The sequence below is a fragment of the Salmo salar genome, chromosome ssa19 (genome assembly GCF_905237065.1).
Source record: "Salmo salar chromosome ssa19, Ssal_v3.1, whole genome shotgun sequence".
NCBI classification, from domain to species: Eukaryota; Metazoa; Chordata; class Actinopteri; order Salmoniformes; family Salmonidae; genus Salmo; species Salmo salar.
This window is the reverse complement of record NC_059460.1, coordinates 60,427,412-60,446,081: the sequence shown is the minus strand read 5'-3', so window position 1 is coordinate 60,446,081 and position 18,670 is coordinate 60,427,412. Positions and strand designations below refer to the sequence as shown.

Genomic DNA, 18,670 nt, shown 5'->3' with positions numbered 1-18,670 from the left:
CGAGATGGAGAGAGAGAGAGAGAGAGAGAGAGAAAGCATAGGTGGAGAGAGAGAGAGATGTAGAGAGAGAGCAAGGGTAGAAAGAGAAAGAAAGATTGAGAGAAAGAGAGAGAGAGCGAGAGAGAGAAAGAGATGGAAAAGCGACAAGAGAATACAGAAGGATGAAGGAGGAGGCAACGCTAACCATTAGCTAGACCAACCCAGTGCCACGATCTGATCATTTATAACACTCTGAATGATGATCCTTCTAATACCCTTGATTGAGCCCCACAAAGTGCTGACCCAGAAAAGTCACAGTTGGAGAACAAGAGAACAAGAGAGTGCTGACACTGATGACCTTTTACTGTTGCAATTATATTCTTCATATATTCATATTGATGTCATTAGGGATTACCACATGCACACACACACGCACGCACGCACACACACGCACGCACGCACACACGCACGCACACACACGCACACGCACGCACACACACACGCACACACGCACACACTCACACGCTCACACCCCTGATGATATTTGGAATATTTAAGAAATCAAGGCCTTCCCGAGACATGGGATAGTAATTGCGAAGAGTTTGCTCTGGATTAAGGTGTACTATGTATCTGCATAGCATAACATTATCAAGATAACCTATTAATAGTCTGCTTTAAGAATATATACTGCTCAAAAAAATAAAGGGAACACTAAAATAACACATACTAGATCTGAATGAATGAAATAATCTTATCAAATACTTTTTTCTTTACATAGTTGAATGTGCTGACAACAAAATCACACAAAAATAATCAATGGAAATCCAATTTATCAACCCATGGAGGTCTGGATTTGGAGTCACACTCAAAATTAAAGTGGAAAACCACACTAACGCTGATCCAACTTTGATGTAATGTCCTTAAAACAAGTCAAAATGAGGCTCAGTAGTGTGTGTGGCCTCCACGTGCCTGTATGACCTCCCTACAACGCCTGGGCATGCTCCTGATGAGGTGGCGGATGGTCTCCTGAGGGATCTCCTCCCAGACCTGGACTAAAGCATCCGCCAACTCCTGGACAGTCTGTGGTGCAACATGGCGTTGGTGGATGGAGCGAGACATGATGTCCCAGATGTGCTCAATTGGATTCAGGTCTGGGGAATGGGCGGGCCAGTCCATAGCATCAATGCCTTCCTCTTGCAGGAACTGCTGACACACTCCAGCCACATGAGGTCTAGCATTGTCTTGCATTAGGAGGAACCCAGGGCCAACCGCACCAGCATATGGTCTCACAAGGGGTCTGAGGATCTCATCTCGGTACCTAATGGCAGTCAGGCTACCTCTGGCGAGCACATGGAGGGCTGTGCGGCCCCCAAAGAAATGCCACCCCACACCATGACTGACCCACAGCCAAACCGGTCATGCTGGAGGATGTTGCAGGCAGCAGAACGTTCTCCACGGCGTCTCCAGACTCTGTCACGTGCTCAGTGTGAACCTGCTTTCATCTGTGAAGAGCACAGGGCGCCAGTGGCGAATTTGCCAATCTTGGTGTTCTCTGGCAAATGCCAAACGTCCTGCACGGTGTTGGGCTGTAAGCACAACCCCCACCTGTGGATGTCGGGCCCTCATACCACCCTCATGTAGTCTGTTTCTGACCATTTGAGCAGACACATGCACATTTGTGGCCTGCTGGAGGTCATTTTGCAGGGCTCTGGCAGTGCTCCTCCTGCTCCTCCTTGCACAAAGGCGGAGGTAGCGGTCCTGCTGCTGGGTTGTTGCCCTCCTACGGCCTCCTCCACGTCTCCTGATGTACTGGCCTGTCTCCTGGTAGCGCCACCATGCTCTGGACACTACGCTGACAGACACAGCAAACCTTCTTGCCACAGCTCGCATTGATGTGCCATCCTGGATGAGCTGCACTACCTGAGCCACTTGTGAGGGTTGTAGACTCCGTCTCATGCTACCACTAGAGTGAAAGCACCGCCAGCATTCAAAAGTGACCAAAACATCAGCCAGGAAGCATAGGAACTGAGAAGTGGTCTGTGGTCCCCACCTGCAGAACCACTCCTTTATTGGGGGTGTCTTGCTAATTGCCTATAATTTACACCTGTTGTCTATTCCATTTGCACAACAGCATGTGAAATGTATTGTCAATCAGTGTTGCTTCCTAAGTGGACAGTTTGATTTCACAGAAGTGTGATTGACTTGGAGTTACATTGTGTTGTTTAAGTGTTCCCTTTATTTTTTAGAGCAGTGTATAATGGAATCTTATTCAAATGGATAGTTCACCCAAATGACAAACTACCATATATGTTTTCTTACCCTCTAAGCAGTCCATCGACAAGGTAAGAGTAAGACAGCAATTCATGCTTTGATTTTGTTTAGCTGGACAACCTTTTTTTGCAAGTCAATATCCTTGATATAAGGCATTTTTCGACACTTTATGTCCCCAAAACTTTCATTTGGGTGTAACTATCCCTTTCAGGACACTAGAGCTGATGATGCTGTGATCATGAGGGTAAAAAGAGTAACAATGTGACTAACGATGTATGCTGATCATATATTTCAATGTATATATTCTTATTCCATTCCTTTACCATAATTTCCGGACTATTAAGCGCACCTGAATATAAGCCGCACCCACTGAATTTAATTTTTTTTCTTTATTTTGATCATAAATAAGCCGCACATGTCTATACGCCGCAGGTGCCTACCGGTACATTGAAGAAAATGAACTTTACACAGGCTTTAACGAAACACGGCTTGTAACAAAAATAAATAGGCTTTAACGAAACACGGCTTGTAACAAAAATAAATAGGCTTTAACGAAACACGGCTTGTAACAAAAAATAAAAAATTAGCAGAAAGCTTCAGTTGTCTTTTTGCACTGAGTAAATTCCTCACGCTGCTGTTTCCAACGTCTTATCATCGACTCATTAAGCCCAAGCTCCCGTGCAGCAGCTCTATTTCCTTTTCCAACAGCCAGATCAATCGCCTTCAACTTGAAAGCAGCATCATATGCATTTCTCCGTGTCTTTGCCATGATGAGGGTGACAAAATGACTACCGTAATCAGAATGATGGGAAGTTTGAGAGCGCTCAATTTAATCTAAACAGTAAACAAAAAAGTTGTTTGACCTTAACCCGTTCGTCAATTTCATTGGTCTAATGAAAGCTTCATGCCGCCAAAAAACTGAGCACGTCACAGAATGTGTTTTTTTTGGAGAAAACAAAATTGAAAGCGGGAAAAATCCATATATTAGCCGCGTTATTGTTTAAGCCGCGAGGTTCAAAGCCTGGGAAAAAAGTTGCGGCTTATAGTCCGGAATTTACGGTACTTAGATTTGTGTGTATTAGGTAGTTGTTGCGGAATTGTTAGATATTGCTGCACTGTCGGAACTAGAAGCGCAAGCATTTCGCTACACTCGCAATAACATCTGCTAACCATGTGTATGTGACCAATAACATTTGATTTGATTTAATTGTATTTAACTAGGCAAGTCAGTTAAGAACAAATTCTTATTTTCAATGACGGACTAGGAACAGTGGGTTAACTGCCTTGTTCAGGGGCAGAATGACAGATTTGTACCTTGTCGGCTCGGGGATTTTAACTTGCAACCTTTCGGTTACTAGCTCAACACTAACCACTAGGCTACCCTGCCGCCCCAATCACTATTCTTATTAAATATGTGTTTTTTGAGAGTCAGGAAAGCGTAAACAGCCAAAAACCTTAAGGTGTGTGTGTGTGTGTGTGTGTGTGTGTGTGTGTGTGTGTGTGTGTGTGTGTGTGTGTGTGTGTGTGTGTGTGTGTGTGTGTGTGTGTGTGTGGCAGGTTGTCCATACAAAATATTTCTTAACCCAACCATCAGTCTCACAAAGCCTCAGTGTGACCGCCGTAGATTGCATCTGTGTTGTGTTTTGATTGGCTTACATATAACCATAAGATCAGGGTTGGTGTTGATCTTTTTTTCTCTGATAATGACAGGAAAAACTTCTATAAACAAATGCTGTAAAGCCCTTATACGTCAACTCCTCTCTTCCACTCCTCTCTTCCACACCAAGACAGTCGTGAAGAGGACACGACAAAACCTATTTCCCCTCAGGAGACTGAAAAGATTTGGCATGGGTCCTCAGATCCTCAAAAGGTTCTACAGCTGCACCATCGAGAGCATCCTGATGGGTTGCATCACTGCCTGGTATGGCAACTGCTTGGCCTCCAACTTCAAGGCACTACAGAGGGTAGTGCGTACGGCCCAGTACATCACAGGGGCCAAGCTTCCTGCCATCCAGGACCTCTATACCAGGCGGTGTCAGAGGAAGGCCTATAGCCACCCTAGTCATAGACTGTTCTCTCTGCTACCGCACGGCAAGCCGTACCGAAGTGCCAAGTCTAGGTCCAAGAGGCTTCTAGACAGCTTCTACCCCCAGGGCTCCCGAGTGGCGCAGCGGTCTAAGGCACTGCATCTCAGTGCAGGAGGCGACTGGTAGGCCGTCATTGTAAATAACAATTTGTTCTTAACTGACTTGCCTAGTTAAATAAAGGTTAAAAATAAAAAGCCCCAAGCCATAAGACTCCTCAACATCTAATCAAATGGCTACCCAGACAATATGCACTGCCCCCTCCTCTCCTCCTCCTCCTTTATGCTGCTGAACCTCTAGGTTATTATTTATGCATAGTCACTTTAATAACTCTACCTACATGTACATATTACCTCGACTAACCGGTGCCCACACACATTGACTCTGTACCGGTACCCCCCTGTGTATAGTCTCGCTATTGTTATTTTATTGCTGCTCTTTAATTATTTGTTACTTTTATTTCTTATTTTTTAAGGTATTTTTCTTAAAACTGCATTGTTGGTTAAGGGCTTAAGGGCTTGTAAGTAAGCATTTCACTGCTGTATTCGGGCGCAAGTGGCAAATAAAATTTGATTTGATTTATACAATAAATCTCATTTCACATAACAGTACAATATAAGGTTAATGCAATGTACAGTATGAAATAGAAATGTAGAGTATAGCCTGCGAGGCTAGCCAACCTTCTCAACGACAGTGCATTTGCGAAAGCTAACAGTCAGTAAAATAGTCAAAATATATAAAAAAAAAAATACACATGCCATACCTGATAATGACAGGAAATACGTCCATAAACAAATGCTGTGCTGCCCTTATACGCCAACTCCCCTGCAATGTACTAACAATGAAAGGGGACATGAGTAGTAGCGATGGCGGCAAGAACAGATACAGCTACATATCTATACCTATCTTTTTGATGATATCTCGCATCGTATCAGTTTGACTATCATAATATTATTTTTGCACTAGTTGTTTGTACCTGCACCAAAAAACGCCAGTTTTTTTCCTTCATAGATTTTTCCCTAAACTTCTTTTTAAATAGGGAGCGAATTTTGTTTTCAGCACTTTTATTTCCCTGACTGATCAAAACTAGTTTTCTCGTGGTTCTCTCTTGTCCCGCTGCAGCAGACATATGGTGAGCAATATGTTTGGAACATCGAATCGCAATAAAATCACAGTATCAAATAGCAATACATATAGAATAGCGAGAGTCACGAGAATCACAGTACGTATCGTGTCGGCACCTAAGTATCGTGATAATATCGTATCGTGAGGTCCCTGGAAATTCCCCAGCCCTAATGAGTAGCTATGCTAGCCCAATGACGACGTGTACAGACATCTACCACCTCATGCTAATTGCTAAAGCTGCTTAGGCAGGATTTAGAGATGCTACATATAGCTAGCTCCTCTTCACACATACATACACTCAGACCAAATCACTCAAGCACGTGGAGTGTTGGCTAGTTAGGCTAAAATAGGCTAAATAAGGCTAAAAATACCTACCACCCCCAGAAAAGCCAGACCGTTTATGCGCAAAGCTAAAAGTGAGGCCTGAGAGAAACTGATTAAACTGACAGTGGGTGGCCATTGATTTCTTTCACTTCTCTTGCAATGATATCTTCACCCTTAGCTCTTGTATAAAACATACATTTGCAAAACACATCATTTGACAATTATCTCCCCTACTGTTGGCACTTCTTTTACCATGTTTTTTGTTTCTTGGTGCATTGTAAATACTGTCAAGCGTCCTAACTTAAATATATTTAAATGTTTTAAATTTGCTGACAGGACTATGGCTTAGTTCTCTGTACTTTTAGGATGAAAAGTTTAGTCAACTCAGTGTAATAAGTTGAGTGTACTTAAAGGGGCAATATGCAGTTTGCACAATAAGGCTGGAGTTACACAAAGCAACATTTTAGTTGCAGGTTGCAAGTGACATCATCATCTCAAGCAACTTTGCTCAGGGGCGGAAATCCCGGGGGGGGGGGGGGGACGGGGGGGACACGACCCCCCCATCCTGGGAAAAATATGATTTGTCCCCCCCAATATATCACTGAAACATAACTATGTAATTTAAATAATATTAATAATACGCAATGAAAGCAATTGTGCTGATTATAGACACTTAATAGCGCGTTCTTAAGTTTCAAAAGATTGCGACCCCCCCACCCTTTGTCTCACAATGGTTTGATCCACTGCCAGTTCCTTAGTTGGCAAGGTAACAGAGGGGTCGTATCCACTGTCTGAAAGGCACTCAATGAACGTAACTGACGTGAGGTTAATCCAGTCAATCGCGCACACACACTAGCTGAATATGCAGAGCTAGCGCGCAAATATTAACTATTAAGCTAGCTTGTACCTACTCCATTTATGTGGCCTCGTCAAAGATGGAATCTTTGCTATCGTCAATTTATTCCAAGATCGGCATGCAGATGATGTAAGTTAGTGCTTCAAAGTCCCTGTGATAAGGTTAGCGATAAACTGGAGTCCAAACTGAACAGAACTACACTCTCTTCTACCATTGTCTTAAATATATTTAATGGTCTCGTTGCAAAAGCTAAATTGTCGCAAGGGAACTTTTATTTATTTATTTTATTTCACTTTTATTTAACCCGGGTAGCAAAGATTATAGCAAACACCACTGAAACGGAATTGGTGCTCGCTAGCTTTGCAAATTCAGCTATTGTTGGAAGCCAGCCAATATGAAACAAACTATTAAAATTACAAAAGGTTGCAGCATATGTTGTGTAAATGGTGAACTCATACAGCTGTCAACTCTTGTCATTTTAATCCGTTTCACATTTGCTAGCTACCTTTTAGATCGAAGCCCAAATAGAATGATAAAAGATAAGATGATAGAAGCCCATCTCCTACTGTAAATAACCTACACACTGTGTGTGTGTGTAGCCAGCCAGCCAGGTAGAAAAAGGGCAGAAAAATAAAAGACGGACATCAGAGTATTTGTCAGTACACCAAAACGCAAAGTAAGAACCCTAGTAGCCTAATATCTCAAAGACTAGTTGATAAAATGTTCATAAGAAAGAAATGAAATTCTAATGGAAATGTTTCACAATGATGTCATTAGGCAGAGCAGGCAACAGATGGCACACAGACAGCAGAGTTGGGGACAGATATGCAGGGACAGACTGGCAGAGACAGGGAGTCTCAGGTAAGTTTGTTGAGTCTTTGTTTGGCAACATTATGAAAGGTTCTCAATTTTTTTAACTTGTAAAATAGGAACATAATTGGAAAATGCCATGGATACCCCCACTCTCAACTTAAACTGGTGACTGAACTAAGATTTGTTAAAGGCAATGGTATTGCTGTTGTGATTAGTTGTGTAGTTTTGGGTACCGGTAGTTAGGAGTACGGCAAACACCTTATTTCTTTGGTTCCTCAATATACATTTACCATATTACAATGTAGGCTATGTGTTACAGCACTACTTTTGGTGTCCCCCTCAGGAATTGCTCTTGAAAAAATGTAATGTAATTGTCCCCTCCAAAGTTGATATCAGATTTTCGCCCCTGACTTTGCTGTTACATAAAGCAACTCAAACGCGATTAGAATTGCATGCAACAGAGAATCAAATTGAAGCAGCTTCTGTCCTATTGTTTGAGAATTCTATACCCCATGTCATCTGCTGCATTACATAATGGTTTCACAAATGATTTGTTTTTCCAACCATTTGGTTATTGTAACAGCATGGATATGAACACAATGCTAGCTAGCCAAAATGACATTGCAAACACCAACACAGCTAGCTAGCAATGAGCTATCCAAGCTAGCAACTAATTAAGCTAGTTCATGGTGAATAATTTAAGTTGAAACTGGTCAGTGAGAGGTTTAGGTTCACTTTGAACATGACATTTATTGACTGCCAAACCATGTACATAAACCTTTACTAGCCATTCTATTAACAATTCTATCAATCATCGTGGTTCCCGCAGCACTGACAGCTGTGTTGACATGACAACTCGGTCGGAGTTCTGAACCTTCGAATGGATCATGTGACAACAGCATTTGTTTTGATTGGCAGTTGCTTTGTATTTGTATTTATTAAGGATCCCCAGCAGCTACTCTTCCTGGGGTCCAGCAGAATTAAGGCAGTTTATACAGTTTTTAAAACATTACAATACATTCACTGATTTTACAACACGCTGTGTGACCTCAGGCCCCTACTCCACCACTACCACATATCTACAGTACTAAATCCATGTGTACGTGTGTGTATAGTACGTATGTTATCGTGTGTGTATGCATGTGTCTGTGCCTATGTTTGGGTTGCTTCACAGTCCCTGCTGTTCCATAAGGTGTATTTTCATCTGTTTTTTAAAGCAAATTTTACTGCTTGCATCAGTTACATGATGTGGAATAGAGTTCCATGTGGTCATGGCTCTATGTAGTACAGTGCGCCTCCCATCGTCTGTTCTGGACTTGGGTACTATGAAGAGACCTCTTGTGGCATGTCTTGTGGGGTATGCATGTGTGTCCGAGCTGTGCTCCAGCAGCTCAAACAGACAGCTCGGTCCACTCAACATGTCAATACCGCTCATAAATACAAGTAGTGATTAAGTCAATCTCTCCTCCACTTTGAGTCAGGAGAGATTGACATGCATATGATTAATATTAGCTCTCTGTGTACATCCAAGGGCCAGCTTGCAACTAATTGCACAAAGTTGACATTTTTGCAACTGCATGCAACCAAGTTGCAGATAAGTTGCTTATTAGTTGCTGGGGCTGTTTCAGGAATCAATCAAGAAGCAACTAGGTTGCAAGAAACCAAGCTGTTTTGGCAAAAAGCTGAGAGATGGGGCTAGAGAAATGTACCCACTCTCAAATTCATGGATAGAGCTATGGATACAAGGGGTGCATTCAGTTCGATTGAATGTTTGCTACATTGCAGAACGGTTTGTACTCAACTACATGCTTCCCCAAAATGTTCTTGTACACTCTGGAACAGACTTTTGAGGTATTTTTGATCCGTTTGGTGGAGTGACGCATTTAAAGGGCAGCGGCCATGCTAACAGTGTTCCACAACCCAACCCCTCCCCGTCTTTCAGCTGGTCATTCAGTACATCACTGTTTCTGTTGAATTGAACGTTCCAGTACGTTTTTTCGAACTGAACGCAGCCCTGGACTGACCGTCCATGTTATCAAAATGATAGTTTAACCATGTTTTGAGGCCATACAGTGTTTGTTTACAATTGTTTTGTTTAAAAAACAAAGGAGAAAAACAAACTTATATTTTGGGGTACAACAGTTGAACTAAGTAGTGTGAGAAACAGGAAGTCGACAGTAAATCTAATGTGTACTGAAGGCCTAACAGAAGCAGGTCGTTTTTTTGTGCTCGATACCTTACCGTTATTCCAAGGCATGCCGTGTGAACGCCTCCGTAACCCTAATCATTAATTTATCTATGCATCTCACAACACGTTATTTTTAGCTCGCCGCCAAACAACCCTCTGTGGACTGCTCATCTTCAAACAGCTGAAGAAGAACAAGGCCACAATGTCTTCACTGCCTCTGTCTTTACCATCTGTCTATCTGTCTGTCAGAGGGAGGAAAAAAGGCTCTGTGCATTGTTTGGGATTTCAAAAGCAAGGGTTTCTCTCTCTCTCTCCCTCCCCCCCCTCTCTCTCTCTCTCTCTCACACACACACACACACACACACACTCTGTCCTGCTATCGCTATTTCTCTCTTTTTTCTATCCCTGTCTCACTCTCACACGGTCCTTCCTCTATTGCTCCCTCTTTCTCTCTTTTACACTAATTGAGCAGCCAGTTGTTCAGAGAGAGGGGGGGGGGTCTGTGTTTTTTGGAACTATGAATTGATGCAACAGCACATGAGGGAGAGACTGCTGCAATTGAAGAGGGTTGGCGTCCCCCAAGGGTCTGCTTTTGTTCCTTTCAAATTCAGGGAGACATGTGGTAAGAGACAAGGAGCAGAGGAGCACATTTGGGAAGTCGCCATTTGCCCTCCTCGCATGTAAATAGGCTACTCACAAACACAAACACCCACACACACAGTCAAATACACACACACACACACACACACACATACACACACAAACAGTCTCACACTTACACAGGCCTAACCACACACCAAAAAGGTCACACATATACACGCACAGTCTCACACTATACACACACAGTCACTCCCCCCGCGTACACACACACACACACACACGCACAGACACATACACACCCCTACCACCACACACACACACCTTTCAGCCCCTGATGTGTGAGTGGCGAATAGAACAGTTATGAGTCAGATGCTTCATGCAGTCACTTTGGTAGTACTAATGGTGTAAGGTGTGAAAAACACCCATGAGACCCAAACCTGTCACAGGGCCCTTCTGTTCACAGCTGGCACCCACTGCGGCAGTTCGGGACAATGGGAGAAGCCAAGGCACTTAACCTGGCCTTTGCATATTGATATGAGATCCATGAAGCCCGAACCTAAGAGGCGTGGAATTAAATTGAGATTGCTGAATAATGCAAACCTACTGTATAGTGATTAGCCCAGTGGGATGCACTCACAAGTGTGTCGACTGAGGTACTTAGGTGTGCTGTCAGTGGTGCATAATGGTAGTTATTCACATAGGCCTGCGGAAATATGCAGATTTGCTACTATAATGAGAGGATGAAGGGAAGGTTTAATTAACATGATTGTACATATGCAAACACATACATAAAACATGTGATGTCATACAATACTTAAAAAAACAGGTACAAATATATAAATGCTGGTTGGCAGTTTTTGTCATGATCTGCCAGGAGTTTGCCAAATTGGTCAATTGATACATTTTCAAGTCCATAACTATAGAGAACATACGAAAATTCTATGGTAATACAACATTTAAGTTGACACACTCCCAGGAATGTCATACATGATGGATCATTAGCTAATACACTAACTTTCTCACATCTAAATGCTCTGGGCGGGGTGGGTGTGGAGTCAGAGACAGTAGTGGGGTCAAACTGTAGACCCCAGTTCCTACATTTGAACATAAATGTATTTTACCGAACAAAACTATGCAACATTCTATGTGTGGGACCCTCAGTGTAATATTGGAGCTGTGAGTCAGGAAGCAGGTTCAACGTTTAACAAAACAACAACAACCAGAAACGAGACAATTCCATGTGGCTATATGCTGGTACACAAGGATAATACCAATTGGTGAGAAAACATAGGAGAGTGACATATAAAGCGGAGGAAATCAAGGTAATGAAGTCCAGGTGTGAATCATAATGATTAACAGGTGCGCGTAATGATGAGTGCCAGGTGTGCGTAATGATGAATCCCAGGACCGGTGGTTAGTATTCTGGCGGCGTTGTACGCCGGAGGGGAGGAACAGGAGAAGATGTGACAGTACCCCCTCTCTGATGCGCAGCTCCAGCCGCAGGACGACACTGACCAGAGGGATGACCCCGAGGACGAGGAGCGGGTCGGTCCGGGCGGCGAAGGTGGAAGTCACAGATGATGTTGGGGTCCAGAATGTCCACCGGAACATACCCCTCCAAGTCCACCAGATACTGAAGCCGACCCCCACGACATCGGGAGTCCAGTAGAGATCTGACAGCGTACGCCGGACCCCCCTCAATGTCCAGGGCGTGGAGGTGTGTCGTGGGGGACAGTATCAGCTAGGGAACCAGGAACCACCGGCCTGAGAAGGGAGACATGAAAAGAGGGTGATATGCGATAGTGACTGGGTAGTTGTAACCTGTACATCACCTCATTGACCCTCCGGAGAACCTTGAACGGCCCCACAAACCGGGGGCTCAGTTTGTTGCAGGGCAGGCGGAGTGGGAGTTTCCCGGTAGAGAGCCAGATGCGGTCCCCAGGATGGAACACAGGGGTCTCACTGTGGTGGCGGCCTGCCTGTTTGTTCCTTCTGACGATGGACAGTGCGCTTGAGTCTCACATGTGCGTCACTCCACACCTCCTTTGCGTGCCGGAACCACTCATCTACCGCAGGAGCCGTGGTCTGGACCGGGATCCATGGGGCCAGGGCCAGCTGGAAATCCAAAACACACTGGAACGGGGTCAACCCAGTGGAGGAGTGATGTAGGGAGTTCTGAGCGTACTCTGCCTAGGGAAGGAATCGTGCCCACTCACGCTGCTGGTCCTGACAGTGACTCCTCAGGAACCTCCCCAGCTCCTGGTTCATCCTCTTCACCTGCCCATTGGACTGAGGCCGATACCCGGAAGTGAGGCTGACCGTGACCCTGAGCTTCTCCAAGAAGGCCCTCCAAACTCGTGATGTAAATTGGGGGCCACGGTCGGAGACGATGTCCTCCGGAAGGCCATAATGCTGGAAGACCTGCTGGAAGAGTGCCTCAGAAGAGGGATTAATCAACATGACTTGGAAAATCTATCCACTACCACCAGAATGGTGGTGAAACCATCAGAGGAGGGAAGATCGGTTACAAAGTCAATGGATAGATGTGACCAAGGTTGCTGAGGCATGGGAAGCGGCAGGAGCTTCCCTGCTGGAGCATTCCGGGGGGACTTGGTTTGAGCACATATGGAACCCGGAGTTGACATACCGAGTGACATCCTGCACCAAGGTGGGCCACCAGTACTTCTCCGCGATGGAGGGGATGGTGCGAGTAATACCTGGACTTCCAGCGACGACAGCTGTGTGTGCCCAGGTCAGCAGCTGATCCCTTATCCCTGTGGGAACGTAGAAGCGCTGGGGAGGACAATTCCAGGGTGCGGGCTCCCTCTCTAGAGCCTGGTGGTTGTCCACATCTATGTCCCAAACCACTGGACCCACGACTCGGGAGGATGAGATTATGGGTGCCCTCTGGACAAGAACATCTCCCGAATTGTAGATACGGGACAGAGCATCGGCCTTGATGTTCTTAGAACCTGGGCGATAGGTCAGCGTGAAGTCGAACCTGGTGAAGAAAAGGGCCCACCTGGCTTGGCGCGGATTCAGTCTCCTCGCTGTCCATATGTATTCTAGGTGCCGATGGTCGGTGAGGTTGATGAATGGTTCCATGGCGCCCTCAAGTCAGTGTTTCCACTCCTCTAATGCCAACTTAACCGCAAGGTGCTCCCAATCGCCGACGTTGTAATTCCTCTTTGCGGAGGACAGTTTCTTGGAGAAAAAAGCACAAGGATACAATTTCAATGAGTTACCCTGTCTTTGTGACAAAACTGCCCCCACGCCCACCTCAGATGTGTCTACCTCAACCACAAAAGGTAGCGTGGGATCTGGGTGTTTTAGCAAGAAGGCGGAGGTGAAACGCCCCTTGAGGAGACGAAAGGAAACATCGGCTGCTGGAGACCACACCAGCCTGTGAGGCCCACCCTTGAGGAGGGAGGTAAGAGGGGTGGCGACAGCGCAGAAGTTCCTGATGAAGCGGCGGTAGAAATGGGCAAGCGCCAAAAACCGTTGTAACCCCTTGATGGTGGTTGGGACTGGCCGCATCACCTTACCGCATCTATCTTCGTGTCCTCCATCCTCACTCCCTGCGGGCTGATTTGGTAACCCAAGAAGAATATAGCCCTCTGGTGGAATTGACACTTCTCCGCCTTGACGAACAGGTGGTTGACCAATAGGCGTTCCAGGACTACTCGAACGTGGGTGATGTGATCCTTCAGGTTGGTCGAGAAGATCCGGATGTCATCGATGTATACAATCACCTGCCATCCGAGCATGTCCCTGAACACCTCATTGACGAATGCCTGGAACACTGACGGAGCATTGGCTAAGCCAAAGGGCATAACCAAATACTCGTAGTGACCAGACATCGTGCTGAACGCCATCTTCCACGCATCCCCCTCCCGGATGCGGATGAGATTGTAGGCACTCCGCAGGTCCAGTTTGGTGAAGAACTGGGCCCAGTGGAGCTGCTCGATGGCTGATGGCACCAACGGGAGAGGGTACCGATACTTCTTGGTAATGTCATTGAGTCCTCGGTAATCGATACATGGGCGTAATCCTCCATCCTTCTTAGCCACGAAGAAGAAACCAGCCGATGCAGGGGACGTGGATGTGCGGATGAAACCCTGTTGGAGTGCCTCTTTTGAATGTAATTCTCCATGGCCTGGGTCTCAGCCACAGACAGAGGGTAGATGCGTCTGCGCGGAGGTGTAGCACTGGAAACAGGTCAATGGCACATTCCCAGGGGCGATGAGGGAGACAAGTAGCACGGGTCTTGGAGAATGCGTCCTTTAGGTCCTGGTACTCTTCCGGGATGTTAGGCTGAAGGGAAACCATAGGACTCTCAACCGACGTGGAACCACAGGAGACAGGGAAGCGGGTCTTCCGGCATTTAGGTGACCAGTCTGTGCTTTTCATCCTCGACCATGAGATGGTTGTGCCAGCAGCAACAAGAGAATCTTGTTTCTCATGCACTCCCCAAGCGGGCTGTCATGTGCCTTTGACTGAGGAATGGCTTCCGTCTGGCCACTACCATAAAGGCCGGATTGGTGGAGTGCTGCAGAGATGGTTGTCCTACTGGAAGGTTCTCCCATCTCCACAGAGGAACTCTGGAGCTCTGTCAGAGTGACCATCAGGTTCTTGGTTACCTCCATGACCAAGGTCCTTCTCCCCCGATTGCTCAGTTTGGCCGGGCGGCTAGCTCTAGGAAGAGTCTTGGTGGTTCCAAACTTCTTCCATTTTAGAATGATAGAGGCCACTGTGTTCTTGGGGACCTTCAATGCTGCAGACATGTTTTTGTACCCTTCCCCAGATCTGTGCCTTGACACAATCCTGTCTCGGAGCTGCAAGAACAATTCCTTTCGACCTCATGGCTTGGTTTTTGCTCTGACATACACTGTCAACTGTGGGACCTTATATACACAGGTATGTGCCTTTCCAAATCATGTCCAATCAATGGAATTTATCACAGGTGGACTCCAAACAAGTTGTAGAAACATCTCCAGATGATCAGTGGAAACAGGATGCACCTGATCTCCATTTCAAGTCTCATAGCAAAGGCTAGGTATACTTATGTAAATAAGGGATTTTTTTTCTTTTATATATATATAGATTTGGAAAAAAATCTAAAAACCTGTTTTTGCATTGTCATTATGGGGTATTGTGTGTAGACTGAGGAAAAATGTTCTTTAATACATTTTAGAATAAGGCTGTAACGTAACAAAATGTGGAAAAGGTCAAGGGGTCTGAATACTTTCCGAATGCACTGTAAATAGGTTGAAATTTCTGGTTCTTTGTGTAAAGTAGATGATAGAACATAAGTCTATGTCACAAGTCAGGAAATTAATTTGATGCGCTACAGAATTTGATGAAACTTGCAGGTTTTACTCTCCAGCTTTGAAATAGGTATAGCAAAATATATTTGTTAATGATATAATAATGAATATTATTTTTTATACAATTATGTAATTATAATTTATCTTCCAGATTTCACAGAAGAAGTTGTCTTTAAGAAGGCTTTTAAGTGTTTCAATACCTTACCCAAGGTCGAGATCTGAGACTGGTGACTGAGACGGCCATGGCATATGGTTTCCATCGTTTTCAAGCTCATCAAACCATTCGGTGACTAATCGTGCCCTGTGGATGCGGGCATTGTCATCCTATGTGGACATAGCCATCGTAGCCAAAATAATGGCCTTAAATAATTGCTTAATTAACTCAGGAACCACACCTGTGTGGAAGCACCTGCTTTCAATATACTTTTTATCCCACATTTACTCAAGTGTTTCTATTATTAAGTACATTAAATACAAAAACAAGGTCAAATGTGTAAACGATGTGGTGGAAAGAGAAAAAAATCAAATAGACTATTTTGAATGAACCACCAGTCAACCCTATAAAAGCCCATTAAAAATGAGCCTGTATGCAGCTCGGGGTAGAAAAACACTTGCAAGAGGTGCTCGCTAATGGGTCAACAGAGAGAGTGCTCTTTTCATCACTCAAGATAATTGGCGTCAGTGGAGCCATGGCTTAAGGGAGGAAAAGAGGAACCCACTCAACGTTATTGATGACCGTTTCTCCGAGTGAGCGCAGGCTCCAATAAGCTTCCGCAGGTGCAGAGGGAAATGATGTGAAAGCTACAAACACTCAGTGACACAGACATATGGAGACACGAATATATGCAGGCACGCATGCGCACACACACACACACACACGCCAACTTATACAAGGCCTTGATAATGATATATACACACACACACACACACAGTTGTGTCATATTTCTTTATCTTTAGGCTACTGCAGTGCAGGTGCAAACAGAAACAAACAAGCTGTAACCTGCAGACAAAATACACCGAAAAGCATATAACAAACAGCTAGCTATACACCACAGACACAAGCTGTAAGGCGTAAACATAACACACAACTATACTGCGCCACAGAATAAAAAATAAAAAAACAGCCGTACCGGTCAGATAGGCAGCTAATAGTGGTATGCCCAACACTTTCACCTCAATCTTTGTGACTATCGCTGCGTGTGAGTGTGCTTTTGGTTTTACTATATAAAAAAATATAAAAAAACAAGGAAAATTGGAGACATTTCGTCGGTACCCACAAGGAAAAGGTTATTTTAGGCTTAGGGGTTAGGTTTAGGGTTAGGGTTACAATTAGGTTTATGGTTAGAATTAGAGTTAGGGTTAGAGTTAGGGGTTAGGTTTAAGGTTAGGGTTATGGTTAGGACAGGGTTGGAGTACCATTGGTTAGGAGTTAGGATTTAGGGTTAAATTAAGGGCTCAGGGTTAAATTTAGGATTAGGGGTTAGGGAATATAGGATTTTGAATGGGAATTAATAGTTTGGTCCCCACACTGGTAGTAAAACAAATGTGTGTGTGTGTGTGTGCCTGCAGGGGGGCTCTCTCATTCCGTAGGCCATTCTAATGATGTAGGAATCTGTGGCTTATTATTATACCATAGGACCTCATTGCCTTCCACTCCCCATAATCTTATATCATTAGCAGCATCATAATATTGCGGCCAAGATGCCTGGGCAAGTCCACTGAAAGTGAGGCGGCCGGAGGAGTGAAATATCAACCTAGTGTTTGTTCCTTGTTGTGCATCAGTACATCACAGTACGGAGGAGCAGACCAGTCAATAAACTAATCAAATCTGAATTTTAAGGGGTATTGACTTGAGTTCCCAGGATCTGCTATAATTCTGATCCAAACAAGCCAACTGTGGTGTTGTAGGACAAGGGCAATCAGAGGGTACTGCAGGGTCTCTGTCTCGCTTCCCTCTGTCTCACTCCTGTCACCTTATTCAAGTCAGAAGAGCTGTTTCTAGCTGCTGCTAAAATGTTAACGTTTAGATTTTTTGTTTAAGAGTCCGTTAGCAAATTCTGTGGTCGTTTTGTTTTCATCGTCACTGAGTGAATGAATAAATGAATGAATGAATGGATGGATGGAATGAATGTCTTTGATCCAGTGGCTTGAACACAGATCATGACCAGGGATCTTGGGGAGATGTGAGTGGCTGCGGTCAAACCCAGGTCTCGTGCCACAAGACTACGTTAGCCTGCTGCGCAGTAAGCTCATATGCATTAGCTTGGGAAGTTAACACAATTCTTCTGGTCTCTGGCAAGGTTACTCATTACTCGAGAGTGGTTCGCCGAACCACCTTCGTTATCGTTACGTGGAGACAGCGAAGTTATAGTGCTTTGTTAAATTGTGTTCGAATTCTGGAGTTGCTAGATGCGTACATGGGTCTCAAGTTACGATTCAGCCCTTAATGAGTGCACCCTGCTATTCTGAACGACCAGTGTCAGTGATTTTGTCATTCCCCAGCTCTTGTCTATCCATGCTAACCTAATGTCTCCACTCCTCTCTTTCCACAGCTGCAGCGACTAAAGCGCTCCTTGTCCTTCAAGTCAGTGATGCGCAGCAAGAGTGTGGACAACTTCTTCCAGCGCCCCAGCAACGGGGAAGTCCGCCTGCCCTCTGGGATCATCCACGAGCCTCCGCTGACCTCCTCGCCACCACCCTTCGGGGAAACGCCCCTGACCTGCGAGCGCTCACCCTCCCTCTCCCCTTCGCTCAGCCCCAACCCCTCGCTTTCGTCCCACTCGCCCTCCCTCAGTCCCTCCCTCTCCCTGACCTCCAAAGCCCAGCTCCAGGCCCGGCTAGTGAAGACCCACTGTTTCCAGGAGCACGTCTTCCGCCGGCCCACCTGCTGCCAGCAATGCAAACACGTGATCCAGGGTAGGTCGATTTCGGTCCAGTATTCCCTTAATGCAGTGACATGAAATGCAAATAATCTTCTGGTAGATCATGTCACATAAAAGCTATTATCTTTGGGCAGACTACTGACAGACAGTATGCACGTCCAACACAATCTAGCAATCCCATGTGATCAGTGCAATGTTTCCATGAAAGTTTGAGCTCTTGT

General features: G+C 45.1%; 1 protein-coding gene across 1 annotated transcript in view; it reads left to right on the top strand.

The window, feature by feature from the left end:
- The window catches only part of LOC106579369 (SH3 and cysteine-rich domain-containing protein 2), a 42,098-nt gene that overhangs the window by 10,037 nt on the left and 13,391 nt on the right, over window positions 1-18,670 (top strand). Inside the window, exon 2 of the mRNA XM_014159209.2 lies at window positions 18,120-18,483. Coding sequence (XP_014014684.2) covers window positions 18,120-18,483 — 364 coding nt within the window. The remainder of the gene's footprint in view (window positions 1-18,119; window positions 18,484-18,670) is intronic.